Below are 18,083 nucleotides of genomic sequence, written 5' to 3'. Positions count from 1 at the left end.
TGTCACATTTTCTTATACTCCCCCCTCCCCTCAAACCATTACGTAATTTATGAATGCTTCCCAACCTCTGTAGCTTCTCGTTTGTATTGGGTAAGATAAGGACACGTAAAATGCATTCAACTTATCCTGGTGGGACGAAGATGTGACGTTCACGTTATTTTCCGTTGACGGAAGCTGAAGTATCATCTGAACCGGGCTTAAATCATCTGATTCCCTGGGCGTGGTGGTATGCAAAAATTGTTATCGTATTCGATCACCCCGATCAAATTTGAAACGATTACCCACAGTAATCAGGTTTTTGTATCAATCCAGCGGACTGTGAAATTTTCACTTTATGTTATAATAAAAAACGCGCATCGAGAATCGTTCACAAAAAAACGTAATTTATTTTTCAAACTGACGCCATACGGATCATTCGTATTACAGAAACATAAGAAGAAAAACACTTACACCCGTTGGATCATTGGATTAAAAATTGACAACAATTTGGCTGCGGTTGAATTGATTTTATTTTCTCATTTTCATTAACTTTACACCTGTTCTGTTTTTGCTCTGGACAAAGGTTCAATTATTTTCCGATGGGTACGCTTTTATGGTTGTTCTGTTTGCAGGAGTGTGGTTGTTTTATTTGTAACGGCAAGTGGTTTGGGGAACACAACAAACGCGGGTGTACTTTTTATCTCTATTACCAGGTAATTTTAATTCGGCTTATGTATACAAATGTTCGATTTGTTCGGCGCTTAGCTCGGCATGAATGTGTCGCAAAAGAGCGAAAAAAAACAGATTTTATTTTTATGGAATTTCCTGACAAGAACTCGGTTTGCTTTATAAGTAGTTATTGTCGTTTCATAGTTCAAGCTTTCGATCAAGTGACAGGTTGATGAGTTTAAAATTTCTAATACTCGTTCGTTAATTCAATAAGTGGGCTAAATATGGAATCAGAATATATGATTAAAAAGTTTAGATTACTAAACCTTATTACTTCATATCACTTCCAGTTTAGTATGTACCGATCTGCGTCAGTCAACACAACACAAATAAATCGAACTTTTACATAGTTTTAAGTTTTGCGCCAACGATTATTATATTAGTAATTCAACTTCTGAAGCTATATAGCGGATAGTCGCAAACTGCTGAGAGTTAAAGTAGTAGTCATACGTTACAATATAATAGGTTAACGCCTAGTTTAAAATGTTAGTATTTTCTTACAGACTAGCTAAAACCAAATTGACACACATGTTTGATTAATTTCTACTTTTACAACACTCTATGGCGGAATGTTTTGCTTGTTTACATAAGAATAGTGTGTTTCCATCACATTACTTTTTTGTTTTTTTTTCGATCATGGGATAGCCAGATAGGCGTAGAATTATTAACTCAATAAATTAACAGAAAAGAAAAATACCGAAAACAATATGCCTTCAACTTATAACAATAATCAGAAACACATAAAACTAATCGAGCAACTAAAATCAAGATTTTTTTTTTAAATTACACTCTTCGAAGCGTCTGATACCTCATTCTTATTTTGTTGGAGGAGCAAGTGCTTATTGGTAGTCAAAGCTTAAAAAAATTGACAAAATTGACGTGAACTTGATAGAGAAACAAAATTCAATTCATGCCCACCGCGATGAAAGAAATGTTTGGTTCGTTACCTTCGTCATTCGTTCTCCGGACACAGCGCATTCAGGTTCGGATATGTTCGAAAATGTAGAAGATGCCAACTTCTGACTTCAATCTGTTTACATAATATCAAATTAATGCTTTGATTGGTGAAGGAATTTATATGTCCACTACACTCAAGCATTCGATTCCGCATGAAGTTTCAGTCAATTGGAAACTTAATGAATGAGGGAAGCGGTGAATCTGAATGTTGGTTTCGGCAAATACAAGCAAAAATAGGTAACTGATTTGGGAATTTCGCAGCACTGTTAGTACACACTTATTGTCTGATGCTTCCGCTATTTTCGTTTGAAATGACCTAAGACATTACGTGACAATCGGCTTCTTATTTTTTCTTCAGCATTCTTCTTTTCGCACATTTTCACCCTGCTGAAATCTCCGAACAGTGTTGCTATTTTTATTAATGAACATGCAGTCTTGTTAATTTATTTTATGCCGGCAATATTTTGAATCTTGAATCCACTATTGAGATATCTGACATTTAAATTTATTTTTATTTTTATTTATTTTTATACTATCGCCCACCCCTCAGGCCCAGAAGCGGTTTGTTTGCCTCCCAATTCGCCGTGTAAAAGATTTGTTCTCCTCCCAATTGAAACGTCGAAACGGCACAATACCAACCCAATTGGATAAGTCTATATTGATGAAGGGCACTAATTTTAGATTATAGTGTGGTTTCTGTCTTATTTTTGTTGAAGTTTATCAACCACGTATACGGTAAATGCATGCTTCACTTTGCCGCACAATTTCAGTTCAATTTAGTCATTTTTACTTTTTAGCGATAATAATTTTATTTGTCAAAAGGAATGACAGTCTTTTCCTATAAATATAGCAACACTGCCAAACATCATTTCGCTATCCCTGCAGTAACACTGCGTACGGTGCAAAAAGTCAGCATCAACCAATCATGGGCTGGACCATTCTGACGTAAAATTGGAACAAAAACGCCCCCCCCCCATCCCTATTGTCACGTCTTGTCTTAGGTTCAGCTGTGTAAAAGTCGGTAAAAAATGCGGGGTTCGGTAAAAAACCTAAGTGTGTAGTTCTCATCCGACATGTCATCGGGTCCATTGCTTTTCCTATGGAAGGGAATGGGGAATATTTCTGACTTCACGATCTAATTTGTTGTCGATAGCAGATGAAAAACAACAGACCGGTTATTTACCCTTTTGTCCCTGTGTAAAATGTAAAGACCACAAGCGGGCAGTTCCACCTCTCAGAGTTTGTCCAAGTGACTCCGCTTTTTTGGGGGCGTGCATGTCGATTTCTTCGGACCGGGTGAGATTTTTAATTTTCGTAGAACAAAATTTATTTTAAGCAACATATCTGAAATGTTTAAAAATGATTCAGTATATGCTTGGTTTAGATTTATTTTGCCCAACTTAACCTTCATTTAAAGGGGATCAAGAAGCGATTGTGGAGAGCAATGATCGGTCGGCTTATCTTCAACAACAAAAGTAGCATGCGATTTTGGGTTCTTGGCGGCTAGTCCATTTAGCTTTAAAGTGATACCCAGAAGTGTTACAAAAAGAACAAACGAGAACCTGCTTCTTAAAGTTGTAGCAAAGCTCGTGGAGTAAGGTTGATCAATCGATGCCTGAAAGAGCTCCGCAATATCACAAAATCGCCGGTGCCCAATGCTTCCTACTCTAATTTGAATCTCTGAAAGAAATTTCACATGAGATTTTTGGGGTTCCTGAAAGCGCTGAAAATTACTTGTTTTATCTTAAATTTCTAAGATCAAAACTGTTGGTTTCGGTTGGTATATTTAGCGGTCAACCAAGAGAAAAATTGAAGTTATCACAACCAATCTCAGTAAAAGAGAGCAAAGAGAGCATAATGATTTGTCATTTTTGTGGCGAAGCTCTTTTTAATATTTCTGCAAAAGATTAAGATTTAAGAGATGGTTTCAGTTTGCTCGGACACTGTTCGTGCGTAGGCCATGGTAATATGGACTCTCCTACCAAAAGATACCCGACACGAGCTTGAAAGCACACATCATTTTGTCCCATCCAGTGCGGTTGCCGTTCAAAATCTTTGCTCGCCGGAGCAAGGAGTCCTTGAAACAACCAATCTCGTGCTTCAGTAGATCCTCGCATGAAAAACTCGAATCGTTGAATACACCATTGATCTCAACACTGTGGGCGCAATGGTGAATACGAGAGAAGAGACAGAAATTATGGGAAATATAATGTAGCAGTTAGAATTGTCGTTTTTTTACTCGGGCTAAACCACATTTCATAGCACACATTCAGCTACACATCCGACACGACTATCTTTGCAACTATTGTTAGCATTCTCATTACAGCAAATAAAGAGAAGACATGTAATACATATTACCCAGGCGTTTTAAATTCCTTTTTTCGAAGAACCACAATGAACTTGAGCCCATCCGATATCTAAGGCTTGAACAATATATTGAAAGACAAGTCAGGGAATAGCTGAGCAAAAATGTCAACTATTCACTTGCTGTATGACTTGATACTACCGATTTTCTTAGATGAATGTGTAAAATCCTATCACAGTTAGTTGGATAATGTCTGGGACAGAACCGGAATGTCGTGACGGTACTTGGGCTGACGATTCAAATCTAATAATATCCAACAATCCACCAACCAGATCACAGCTATTCAAAATTGTCCCGTCAAAATACTGGTCTTGATATGTAGATATTACTCAACGAAGATAGTCACTGTGTAAAATTTTTAGCTCAATCGGCCTCACTTATAGGTTGAGGACGATCCATAAATGACGTAGCATTTTTTGAGTGATTTTTAACACCCGCTCCCCCATCGTAGCATTTCGTCACAAACCTCTAAATACCCCTCTTGGTAATTACGTAGCTTGACGGTAATTCTCCCCCCCCCCTTGTCCTCGTAAAATTTAAAAAAATAAAAAAACGATGTTAGTTATTCCCCTTTAAAAAAGCTACGTAGCATGACATGACCCCCTACCCCCCTGTCGTCACACATCATCACAAAATACAATACTACCACCTCCCCCATATAATGCTACGTCATTTATGGATGATCCCTTATCACATAAAAAGTCAGCAACTTGACAAAACAGTTTCGGTTAAAACCCGTTGGGAATGTCATCCCTTGCGGACCCCTCATATTTAGCACATGCTTGACCCCGCCGCGCCCTCTACTGGTGGAATCCAGACGTCGCCTCCGCCATCAAGACACGTAGGAAAGCACTACGTCTTCTACAAAAAACTCCCCTTGACCACCCCCTACGTGATGAAAAAGCAGCCGAATTCAGGAGACTCCGCAATCTAGCTAGTCAAACCATCCAAGAAGCCAAAGAAATCAGTTGGTCCAACTTCTTGGACGGCATACACCCTGATTCCCTGATACCTGAGTTATGGAGACGGGTCAATGCTCTCAGCGGTAAACGGCGACAAAACAGTTTCTCACTGGCAATCAACGATGTAACAATCACCGACCCAAGGGAAATCGCAAACAGAATCGGCAGCCATTTCCAATCGCTATCCGCGAACGACGCCCTCGTCCGGTACAAGACACGTCTCGAAGCGACCCCCACCACTTTTCACCAAACTCTACTGCGGAATATAACAAACCCTTCTCCGGCACGAAACTCACTGCCGCCCTTAGGACAGCCCGCGGAAAATCGGTTGGCCCCGACAGAGTACGGTACCCAATGTTAAGACATCTACCCCCAGGCGGGTAAAGGGCACTCCTTGATGCCTTCAATAGAATCTGGGAAGGTGGAAACTTCCCAGACGACTGGAAACTTGCCTACATAGGGCCCATCCCCAAAAAGAATAAAGGCACACGATCGCCGAGCGACTTCCGTCCCATAAGCCTTCTTTCATGTACCGCGAATATTCTAGAAAGAACCGACGGCTGATTACATGGCTGGAAGAAGGCAAATTTCTTGACAACCGCCAATGTGCCTTCCGGAAAGGACTCGCGACAGGAATCCACTTGGCATCCTTCGAGGAACTGATCGAAGAAGCGAGAGCGAAAAACTTTAATGCCGACATCGACATCTTAGACGTGGCGAAAGGCTACAATACAGTGCGGCGTGAAGGAGTACTGCAAGAGCTGCGCCGATGGGGCATCCAGGGCAATCTCGGAGCCTCCATTCAGAATTACCTAAAAGACCAACGATTCCAGGTATACATCGGCGGTGAACTCTCCGACGAATAACACAAGGATCAGTGCTTGCAGTAACGCTATTCCTAGTTAGGATGAACTCAACATTCGATTCACTACCCTCACTATACTACTACGCGGACATCATCCTAGTCGCATTGGAAAAAAACGATCCCCCGTACCCGGATCTCCCTACAAGCCACCGAAACCGCGGTCGGACGATGGGCTCTAGCAACCGGAGCTTCACCGGTCTCGCTCAACGGGGTCCAGATACCCTTCCGAAAAGAGCCGAAAGTGCTCGACATCACACTAGACAGAAAAGCGACCTTTGTTCCACACTTCCGTCAAGTAAAGAGGGATTGCGAGAGCCGAAAGCGGCTAGTCCAAACGATCTGCTCTCGTCACCCCAAAAACAACAGAAAAACCGCAATCAACGTGAGCCGCGCCTCAATCCACAGCAGGATATACCACGGGATCGAATTGACCTGTCGCTACCTAGACGGACTGGTTGAGGTACTCAACCCGCTGTATCACGGAGCCGTCCGACTAGCCTCCAACTTTCTACCAAGCACACCTGCCGAATCCGCCTGCGTCGAGGCGAGAGTTCTTCCCTGCAGCTGGGCAGTTGCAGAAACAGAATTCAGGAGAAGCCTCGGATTCATGGAAAAAAAACTCAAGAGGTGAATGCTTCGCTCTTTTCATAGCTACGGACCTCCACAACAAGAACGCAAACAGCCCCTTACCGCCAATCGCCCGCCTACTGCCGGTGAGACATCGTGCGTGAAACGACCCGAATCACAACATCGACTACAGCCTATCCCTGGTCGTCAAAGCAGGCGACCCCCCCTAACCGCATCGGAGCCCACTATCAACAACTAGTCAACCGGAAATATTCAGGCCACCTTCAAATATTCACCGACGGATCCAAGGCCGACGATGGAGTGGGAGCGAGGATCAGTGGCTTGGAGAGCGGGCTCTCCTTCCGATTGTCCTCCTCGTGGTCAATCTTCTCAGCAGAGGCTGCCGCCCTGGCAGTAGCAACGGAAAAAAGACCCACCGACTCCCCAACGGTTATTTTCACCGACTCGCTCTCCGTGTTAAAGGACTTCGGGAGCGGAACATCGAAGCACCCTTTCGTACAGGCCATTGAAGGCTACCGCGAACCACTCTTGTCCATCTGCTGGGTTACAAGCCACAGCGGAATAAAAGGGAATGTTGACACAGATCGATTGGCCTCCCTCTAACAACCGACATCATTCGAGAATTCAACGCAAGCATCCAAATCAATTTCCACTGGCGAAAATCCCGCGGCCATACGCAAAAAATCAAAGGTTCCCCCGACCAGAGACATCCTCTCGAACGCATTACTATACTTCATCCCAGGAGCAAGCATTACTATACTTCATCAAGGATGCCGGACTATACGACGGCATCTAACGACGCGGCAAACAAGATGAAAACCTAACGCGGCCCTCCGCCACACTCCACCGAGTTATGGGGAGGTTTCTTGCGGCCCATCCAACAACTTATTCTGACGCAAATATCACGATAGCATCTGACAGAACTCTGGAGAACATCTAGAAACAAGAAACAACAAGAAATCAAATGTATAACTTGAATCCTTTTATCAGCGAATGACCCATCGTGGTTAAAGCTGCAATAAACAACTAACTAACTAGCACACGTTTGCATTTGCATTTGCCTTTGGCTTGTCTTTCAATTTATTATATCTCCTATAATTTCTGTCTGTCTGCTTCCAAAGGAATCGAGTTACTGCAAATGAATTTTGTTAAAATGTGCTTGTCGTGTCCGGAAACATGAAGGTACCCACAAAACATACTCTAAACATTCAACTAAAGCATATGAGTTCCAGCTCATTCGTTATCATAGCTAAAATATTTAACCGGTGCTGGAAGCTTAAAGCGTTTTCGTTTTTTTTACTCTGTGCTACACCGTTGTAGTATAAAGAAAGAGATAGACTGATTACACCCAATTTTTAATGAGTGTAGCATCAACTACACTACTTCCCTTCATAAGTTATCCTACGTACCTCTGCTTGGATTACAATGCCAGGTTTCTCGGACCAAACAAATGATACAAGGAATAAAAAATAAATCACTAGTAGCGAATTTAGCTTTATATTTTTCTTGAATAAAATAACTAAAAATAAACGACCTGCTTAGATTCTATCCCATTATTTCAGTTAACTAATGCTTTTTTTGAATATCGAGATTCCAGCCTTAAGGAGGATTCGAAAGTTCCCGCCACAATCATCCCCTTTTAAACCACCTACTCCGTAGTGTACTTTACTGATTCAGTTCATGGATGCTTGTAATTAAAGTACAATCTATTCCACCTAAACGTTTCAGTTGTTGTTACAACATCACGCAAATATGACCGCACTTTTCCGCAGAGGTTGGGTCAATTTTTGCCACTATTTATCAGATTGGATTACTTACGTTTCTTAAGTACCGTTTTCACTTATCTAAATGTATTGTTTGCCCGCCGTCTGCCAAATCAAGATCATCATACATCAATGAACTACATCCTACCAGACACCGAAAAGATAAAAACAAACAATTAGGCAGCTGATAAAAGGTGAGTTCGTTGATAAATAACTTACTATCGGCTATAAATGGGATTCCCGTTCTCGTTGAACATTGTAAGGAGCAAAGTCCGCAATAAAACCTACCCATCGCAGCTTATCGCAATTCTTATACTGATAACAACACGAGTAATTACTTTTAACAAACATCAATATTTTCAACAACGGTCGGCATCCCAGCAGGAAGTCGACCAAATTTCGTACCACTAAATATCTTCGATTTGAACAAAGGTATAAATGGGAACTTTACACGCTTCTTACAAACTATCAGGATGTTAGATTAATTTGTTAGAGTAATAGGGAGATTTGAGGAGCTATGCTTCGAACGGGAATGACGGAACGACATCCATTGCCACAAATCCTGTATCTTCCTAAGCCGGGCATGACAGAAGTGTTTCCGTTGCTGCCGGCGAATGGTCTAATCAGTAGGACAGAGCGGACACCGATCGAGAGCCAACGGTAAAGTCCTTGTACTGCGAGAATACCGAAATCTTTAACGAAAAATAAACAATTTAAGATATCACTTCGTAAACGTGTTGTATTCCCATAAAAACCTTATCTTTCAACTGTTGACACAATTGTAGCGCCACCGTGAAAAGTACCAGCACCTCGTTCAGCCAAGGAACCGAGCATTCCGCCTGACACGAATCAAACTTCATCGTACCCTGGAAATTCGTAAGCTGGTAAGCCACAAAAATCAGCTTATGGCTCTGGATGTAAAAGCTAATTGCTAAATCTTCCGGCAGATTCGGTGATAAGGCTTTCATGTTTCGGCTCTTCATGAGCTCATCGATAGGTTTCTTGCGGGGCACAACCAAAGAAGTTCGACCCCGCTGCAGTGCTCCCAGTATGTTTCCTAGGATGTGCAACACCTCGTCGGAGGTTTTGAAATTGTACGAGCTGTCCACATTATCAATGGTATTTATTGCTTGCTGAAGGTGATTGGCAGCGTCCTGCACCTGTTGGATCTTCCACGGGTAATCCTGGGTGATAGAGGTCCGTTGAGTTTGCTGCTGCTGGCGCTGCACCTTGAAGTTAATATCCTAAAAAGGAGAAAAATAAATAACTTTTCGATATTATGATTTATACCGTCAAGAAACTAACCGCATGAGTGATACTGTCGCCCGTTAGTGTGACGACACACTTAAGTTGTTCTGGGGCAGCCGTCAAAACGAATTTATCCTGCTTTTTGCCCTCGTTTCCATACAGAGGTACTGGAAAACGATGTGCACATTCTACCAGGATAGTATGCAGCTGTTTCAGCACTGAATGAACTTCTTCGTGTAGCACCCATTCAAACTCCACTTGCTGCGTAGGGAAGAAAAACATTTTTAGCCACGGCTCGACATAACAGTGACATTATCATCTAAAGTTCAATCTATCAATCTCATTACTTGAGGACGCAGAAAAGAACTAATATACAAGCAGTCTATCAAGCGTAAGTTTGCCCACTCCCCACGCTAATAAACGAATAATGGTAAACGCTTAATATTCGCTCAAGTGGCACTGATTCGACAGTGATCTTCAAGCAAACAATAAATAATTCATATCTCGAAACTCGTAAATCAAAGAGGACATCGCGATAACACTAGAACACGGAGGTTAAACAACAATAGCCCAAGGCCACACAATTTAACATCTCGTACCAACAGTACCACCTCCAGACGCGCAACACAAAAAACCACTTACCAAGTTAACCGCTTCCTCCTTCTCGGTATCGGCCATGATTCTCCTCGGTCGTCTCGGTGGCGGCGGCCTCCTGCTGGCACTGTAACTTGCGCTACTACTCTGGCTGGTACCGCTCCGCCGGATGCTGTTTTGTCTGGAAAACAAACTTTCGCCACCTACGCTCGATTGGCTGCCGACGCTGGACCACGATACCTGGTGCTGTAGAAGCGGACTAGGCTCGCGATGACCTTTCCGTGGCGTTTTTTGCAGAGCTTGCTGCTGATCCGCAAAAGTCACCGTCGCTCGCTGGCCGTTAGATTTCTTCCGCGACTGCGGCTTGGAGAACCAATTTGGACCGCTGCTGTGTCGGAAATGGAAAAGAACACTGGTTAAACTATGCGACACAGCACGTCCCGATGTCGGATGACTAAATTTTTAAATTTAATTTGGTTTGCCCTACAGAAATTGTACGGAACCTACACAACAGCACAGAAAAGAACAGCAAATTGCTCAAATGACGGAATGTTTTGATGTTCAGAGATGCCAGGTACCTTTTTCAAATGTCTGCAATAATAATTTTAAAAGTCTGGGAAGTACAAAAAATGAGCGGCAAGCTAGTGTAACCAAAAGCCTTTATATTCAAAAATCTGCAAATATCTGCAACCAAACTAAAAAATCTGCAAATATCTGCAACCAAACGGAAAAATCTGCAAATATCTGCGTCATCGAAAAAATCTGCAGCTTAAATTAAAAGTCTGCGAATTTGCAGACTTGTCTGCAAATCTGGCATCTCTGTTGATGTTTCACTTTTGACACTTGGTTGATCTGTCAGGCAAGCGTTTTCGAACGAACGCTACAGAGACGAAACGAACGGTTGGAGTGCGTTCATAACGTCATGAAACAATTCAATTTGGCCGTTTATCTAGCGCGTTTCTCCTCTGATGATAACACTCAACACAGCAAAATTTACGTAGCCAATCGATACGAAAATATCGGTATTTTTGATACTAAAACCACGTAGAACAACATGACAAAAAGAAAAATATCGCAGAAAGGTTCACTATTTGATTAAAGGCTTTTAACTTCCATTTTTTTAACCGATTTCAAAATATTAATCCACCGATGAATCCAGATCATTAAAACAAATTTCAAATCATTCTCTTAACAATAAAACAATAACGGCCGCAATGATTTCCAGAAAAAGATGAATGATCCTGGAGGTTAACACTTTTATAAATAAATAACATTAACAATAACAATCGAGAGGATAAAAGAACACCTACATATGGTCCTAATCTGAAATCATCGAATCAAAACAAGATCTTCATCCAGAGGAAGAGTACAAGTGTCTGCTAAATTTGATTCTCGGCACCGTGATTTAAGGTTGGAGAGAGAATCGTCAAAAATCGAAAACGAAAAAAGCAGTTTTTTCACACCGAGTGTTAGATCTCCATAAAAATCAATCAGCTTATGTAAAATGTTGTTACAGTACTGCTGATTGATTTTTATGAAGATCTAACACTCGTGAAAAAAACTGCTTTTTTCATTTTCGATTTTTGCCGATTCTCTCTCCAACCTTAAGCTCAGACGGAACGAGAACCCGGCGCAAACACCAGCGGACGATCTCTTAACCTATGGTGAGACAAAGGTTGCTTTGAGCTATACGCTTCGCTTACAAGAGCTTTTTGGATGTTTGATCGCCCGAAAATCTGCAAATATAAGTGAAAAATAGAAATACAAATGAAAACATCGATGAAAGCTAAAAACGCTGGTTCGTCGACGGATTTCAGAGAAAAACAGCGATGAGCACTATTTGGGGTACGGACTTACGAATACGTAATCGAAACAATACTAACGAAGGTGTGGAATATTCTAGCCGCTGGATATTTGACGTCGCAAAGAAGGTCAGTCCGGACTCTGTACCGAAACAGAAGCCCTATCGCTTCACATCTCTCCGCTCATCCGCGAAGGAAACACCGTTTCGATTATGGAGTACTCATATGTTGTCTTGTAATTCAACAATAAAGCCACGAAGCTAAACTGAATCGGATTCAGCTTGTTGAAGAATCCGCCTAGCTCTACTAAGAGACTTTTATTGAATTTATTCCACAAATTCCGCGGGGTAACATTGTCGCTCATTATCGAAGCCTGGTGAGTCATCGGCATTTCAAAATCAAGAAAACCAACCTTCGATCACAACTCGTATCGACCGATGCAATGCTCAATGTAGAAAATATTCGAGAAAATGATCCTGGCCACACCTTCTGTCCAACTAACGGATTTGATTCGCTAGTTGAACCGACTGACAGATATCAAAAACTCTCCAAAACAGACGTTAGTAGCATAAATGCATCTGTTCACATCCCTAAATATTGTCAGATTGATTGTCAAAGTAAATTTGACAAGATATTTTGGCTTTCAAATGCTTTTTAGTTGGGCAATGGTCCAACTAGCGGAGGTCCAAATAAAAAGCGGCCCAGTTAAAAAGTGACTAACCAGCGAATCACGACTGTAGTGGATTAAAATAAATGGCTTTTTGTAAGATACACAATTTGGCTTTCGTAAAGGCCAAAAGACGAACGCTTTCAACCGAAACTCAAATGGAATTTACCTGCAAAAAACAAATGACATCAGTTTCATACGATATAAAGGGAGGTTTGGACTCAGTTTCTATGAATGTTTTTGCAACGTGAAGTGTGGCGGCGCTTATCGTAACATCGAACATGTTGTCTGGTCATGCGCCAAGGATTGTGATGCCAGATCGCAGTCTTCAGGCCCAAAAACTACTGCTTAACCCTGATTCGGATCCTACTGCTTTATTGTATGAATTTATTTTCCTTGTGAATGTCGTTCCAAAGTATAATTTGCCTCCCTTACAATAAACCAAAAAGATCTCCCCCAGTTTTAATTGTTAAATCAAATAATATTTCTTGTAAAAAATAGCCCTATCTATTTTTATTTAAATGTCCAAATAGGGTCATTAAATGAGGAATAAAATTCTTCTTCTACTACATCAATCAACGAGGCTTAGCTTTCTAAATACAGCAATATATTTATCCAATCTTTAAAACTTTAATTGATTTTCGGTCTTCCTTGACAATAGACTTAGCCACATGAACTAGCATTTTTTACAGATAACTCAACAAAAGGGGGTCAAGGTGGTTAAATGGAAGATGTTGTCTTTTAACTCAAATGCATAAAATCATTTTATCTTTTTACGCCTAAAAAGTGTACGTATTTTAAACGTCACGTATTTGAAATGACTTTTTAAGTCCGAAAACAGTGTAGAGCCCAATTGTCTCCCTTAGTCTTAATTAAATTCAGTTAGATGAAATTAATTAATTTCATTTTGCTATCTTTTAAATTGCACATATTTTGTCGCATGTAATTTAAAATGTTTGTTGATTTGATGGCATTGTAAGAGAGCACGTATCCGCTGGGTGCCAATCGAGGTGACATTTTTTGGATTGACCAACTCATTGTCGTTGTTTGTTCAGAGTTTATTTGGTCAACTAGGGAACTAATCCATAGAATATCAATATGCGTGCAGAATGCGCATGGTCTTGTCTGAGTGGAATGATAACTGTTGAATCATGTATAAGGGTTGAGAGTTGACAGCATTTTTTTGGGACAATTGTGTCCTTTGGAGTTTCCAATAAAGTAGAACGACTTTTGAAAAGGTCAAGTCCTTCATCTCGTAAAATACTCAACAAAAACTTTGTAGTATCTACGCTTGGAAAAACTGGGACACAAAATGAGCATGACTGTATTTCAATGGAATAATAGTTTTCTCTACTACCGATATCTCCAATACTTCTCCTCTATTACCAAGGCCGCATCTAATTTCCGACCTATCTTTTAAAGCCTGTTAGAATGAATCGTTTGTATAATCAGATGCGCGAGGATCTGTGCTTTCTGATGCGAAAACATTTGAATGTTTTCCGGATCATCATATTCCATGCACTGCCGATAAATCTAGTCGTTTTTCATGATATTCAAAAACATTAGTCAAGCAGAATCATTTGCTTCCCAGAACAGCATGAAACACGTCGTCGAATGTAATGACATTTTATACAGTATCCCAACATATATAGATGTTGACAGCATTGAAATAAAGATACATGACCTAGCACCACGTACTAGTTCCTCCGTTTTAAAAAAAAAATCATGTCAAAATACGGAGAGGTGAATAGTGTTACGGAAAATACTTGGAGGAACTTCTTCCCAGGACTCCAAAACTGCGTTCGCGTGGTGATAGTGCGTTCAATAAAACCTTACTTGACTTTCACATGCACTTCACCTAATGGTGTTGAATATTCTCAACGAACACTAATCACGTACCCAGAGCAGATTCCTACATGCCAATATTGTGATCAGCCGCTATACCACGGGAAACCTTGCGCAGAGACTGCTAAGGAAATTCCACGTGATACGACCAAAGCCGGTATACAGTCGTCGTTTGCTAAACCACAACCGGTTGGTAAACCAACGACTGCAGACCTGTCATTCACAAACCCCACACTCAAAAAAAAGTAAACGTTATGCCTATTGATTTTACACATAAATTTTTGCAATTAACGGAGGCATATAGACACTATTTGCTGGCACATAAACCTAATGTGTGTATTTACAAAAAATATTAATCTTACATTCACATTTCATAATTATTAGGCACATAAAACCCCATTCTATAACAATATGCATATATAACTTATGTGTGTGCACACATAGTTTATACAGTTGACACATAGAAGGTATGTGTGCGCGTGATAACAATAGTATTTCTTCTTCATATGAATTTTAAGCGGTTTGAAGCAAATAGAATTAACGTTTGGATTTTTTTCAGTGCAGCTCAACAACGATCGAACCCAGTACCACTAAACCAACTGCCATTACCAACATCGAAGTAACAACGATTACAGCAAATGTTCAGTAGCGACACGTAAGCACAAACAACAAATAAGAACATCCGACCGTGAGCAATATGAATGCACTACCGATGACGACATGGACATAAACGAAAACACGAGAGAAGACGGACCAAATGACCCCCAAGATGCGGCAGACAACGCACCCAATATTTCACCACCAAGGAAGAGGATCTCAACACGCAGCAGTAAGATGCGTCAATAAGACCCGACGAACATACCATACTGATTTTCTAACATTGATCTTACACGAGGAGGTATACGAGAAGTCGTCTCCAACAAACACGATTATTCCACAATCAACAAATTCGCAAAAAAAACTTAAGATCTGGCCAGGGATCCGTCATTTTTGTTATAAAAACTCACTGCAATATACAGAACAGTCGCCATTGTTTAGGACACACAAGTACCGTGATGTGTTAACTTGATTAGGGAAGTTGTCCGTCTATCATAGCATTCCAACAAAATGAGAATCTTGTCAATAGTTGACTTATCCAGCACATGATGGCTCTCTTTCTAAGGAATTTTTGAAGAGCATACTAACCCGGTCAAAATCTTTCACAGAAGGTAGTAAATAAGATCAGTAAAACCATAATTTATATTGTGTTTGTGATGATAAATCAATCCAAATCAATATAAATCTATATAAGCTGATTTCACGCTGGCTGATCTCGACCACAATTTACATCATTGGCCACATTTAGATACTGATGGAATTGGAATGATTTTCAACACAGTCTGAGCCATTTAACCGCAACCGAGAACGAAACATGAACTCGTCTATAGTTCGAATGCCATTGAAAATTAGTACCAATCGAAGCACGACAATAAATCACGTGCTGTCTCCTGATAAACGGATAGCCACATGCCAGATGGAATCAAAAGATAGCATCTGACCTATACATATTTATTTTTTGATTTTTCTAAAAGTTTTTCAAAAATCTAGTCTGTTGATAAGCAATCAAAGATGCTGCTCTTATCGCACTAATTAATGTCTTCCAAATGACCGCTGCAACATCAGTGCATTATTTTGCCGAAACATTTCCTACTTACAATTTAAGCATTTTCAGCTTATTTGTTCACTTTAGCTGAATAATTCGGCCCACTTAACACTTGACACGGCCTAGCACACCGGATACAACGAGTTTACGATTTGGTCAACAACAAGACCGTCTTAATTTGTCAGTCGCTACGATACCGAACCCGATAATTCATTGAATCAACAACAGAAACCGCACAACCAAATGTTTCGACGTCAATCGCTAAACTGACGACGACCTGGAAAGATTGATATTCGGGGCTCAGTTCGGTGCCGGTGGTTCTTTAAGACGTGCTGGAAATGGCGCTTCCGATAAGCAACTGCGAGATCTCGAAAAAAAAATCACCATGCTTCGAGGGACGCTCTCTGTCTCGGGCTAGGGTGGTACGCTGAGCGCCGCTGTTTTGGAAATTGAATTGATCACATCTTCTTGAAGTTTTAATGAAAAAATCTCAAATTTTTGTATTTTATTGTGTACTTTATCTGAGAACATTAGAGTGATGCACCGATTTTCACCATAGATGCTTAGGTACTCCATTCTTCCATAAACTCTTTTAGTTTAATTAGTTCAAGTTAATCACATCAAACTTTTAACCCGTCTGAATACCTGCCGTTTCTAGTTTTATGAATTTCGCGAACCTTCTCAGAAGAAATGGACAAAATTTTGTCTGCGAAATATTGGTTAGCCGCTATGTTCACATTACCATTAAAACCAATATGTCGATCGTCGATGGTCGAACAATGATGGCTGCCATTGTTCTAACTATTCTTATTAAATAGGTAAGAAGGGATAGCAACAAAGTGAAAATAGATTCAATCATTTTTAATAGTCAAACTATTATCAACAAAAAAATTAAATTTTAGAAATATTACCTCCCTAATTGGGCATCACATTTTTTTATTTACATACAGGTAAGTTGGTATTGTTTTGTTCTCTTATCGGTCCTCTCTTCCAATCAGATAGTGGATAGTGATAGCCTAGGCTAAGGTGAAATGATAAACGAGCAAACATTTACAGGTACGCTAACATTTACAAGACATAATCTATCACTCTTTCGAACGAACAGACGGATGCGCATGTGACTGATTAACCGGTCATACGAATAAAGTATCGATAAAGAGGTTGCGTATTGATTGTTTCTTTTCCAGAGCCAACTTCTTATCGAATGTTCTGTTTCAGAGATAGATCATACATAGGTGGTTAGCGGATAGTCAGTCCATTCGTCTTCCGCCCGTCGGCAAGTATTTTCAGCCATCTAGTCGCCATTCCGGAAACTGGGAGGAAACGCTCATCGTCCGATATGCTAACGTTGGTTACCCATATGATATTATCTAGAAATAGTTTGAAATACAGACACTTTATATAACAGACTAGCGTAGAGAAAACAGTAAAACTAGCAACCATGAATGTAAACTGGCATCACAGAAGCTCCCATAAGTTTTGCATGGGCTTCCTCTTGTACTTCCCCTCTCAAAACCCTCATGCTCGTTTGGCTGCAATTTTTGACACTTCGCTAGTCTGTGTATAAAGTGTCTGTAGTTTGAAATATGTTTTACAATATTAAAGTCGCATGGCCAGAGCGCCGAATTCTCACGTATGTTAACAAATATTACATACAGATTTCAGAAGATAGAAGTGTCCATGTCCTCTAGAGGATGAATGTCATCGTTGTATTCTGTCGGAGCAGTTCAATTCTAGTTAATAGTGGATAAAACAAATTAAACCTATCAACTTAAAGCACTATCTTTTACATGAAATTGGGCTATTAAAAATACTCAAAAAATGTATTAAGCCTCGGAAGGTGAGCAGCTTCCAGCACTGCACTGCGAGAAAAGCACTTTTCTGGTTCAAAAGAGATTTTTCGTATTTCTTGTCTCGATAAGTTTCAAAGAAAGATTATTTTGGTTAATGTTCCAAGTCGAGCATGAAAGGGTTAAAATCCATTCACGTTGCTATTAGGCAACGCTGATGTATTCTATAGGGGTTGTTCTATTTTGCATCACCGACTAAAACAAATCGATCGCAATGCTGAGATGCA

General features: G+C 40.4%; 1 protein-coding gene across 5 annotated transcripts; it reads right to left on the bottom strand.

Moving 5' to 3' along the window:
- Positions 1-360: 360 nt before the first annotated feature.
- LOC131694777 (protein rogdi-like) lies at positions 361-16,329 on the bottom strand. Of its 5 annotated transcripts, none has more exons than XR_009306539.1 (6): positions 16,059-16,329; positions 10,099-10,438; positions 9,514-9,717; positions 8,964-9,452; positions 8,428-8,900; positions 361-8,352 (listed from the first exon to the last, which is right to left on the bottom strand). XR_009306539.1 is itself a non-coding variant. In XM_058983277.1 (5 exons), exons 1-5 carry the CDS (start codon positions 16,067-16,069, stop codon positions 8,832-8,834), a joined length of 1,113 nt encoding a protein of 370 aa, XP_058839260.1. In that variant the 5' UTR covers positions 16,070-16,329; the 3' UTR covers positions 361-8,831. The 5 variants fall into 5 exon arrangements, 1 of the variants encoding a protein (XP_058839260.1); XR_009306540.1 differs by having other exon boundaries at positions 10,099-10,435; XR_009306542.1 differs by lacking the exon at positions 16,059-16,329 and adding an exon at positions 10,558-10,587.
- Between the last annotated feature and the right edge of the window lie 1,754 nt (positions 16,330-18,083).

Source organism: Topomyia yanbarensis, unplaced genomic scaffold (genome assembly GCF_030247195.1).
Source record: "Topomyia yanbarensis strain Yona2022 unplaced genomic scaffold, ASM3024719v1 HiC_scaffold_149, whole genome shotgun sequence".
NCBI lineage: Eukaryota > Metazoa > Arthropoda > Insecta > Diptera > Culicidae > Topomyia > Topomyia yanbarensis.
Note: the sequence above shows the minus strand (reverse complement) of the source record. Positions and strands in the feature narration are given on the sequence as shown.

What these genes read in the sequence shown, in the direction of transcription:
- LOC131694777 (XM_058983277.1), bottom strand. An exon ending in GCGACAGTATCACTCATGCG is followed by an intron (nt 9,453 to 9,513) that starts GTTAGTTTCTTG and finishes TCTCCTTTTTAG; the next exon opens with GATATTAACTTCAAGGTGCA. An exon ending in GTCAACAGTTGAAAGATAAG is followed by an intron (nt 8,901 to 8,963) that starts GTTTTTATGGGA and finishes TTTTCGTTAAAG; the next exon opens with ATTTCGGTATTCTCGCAGTA.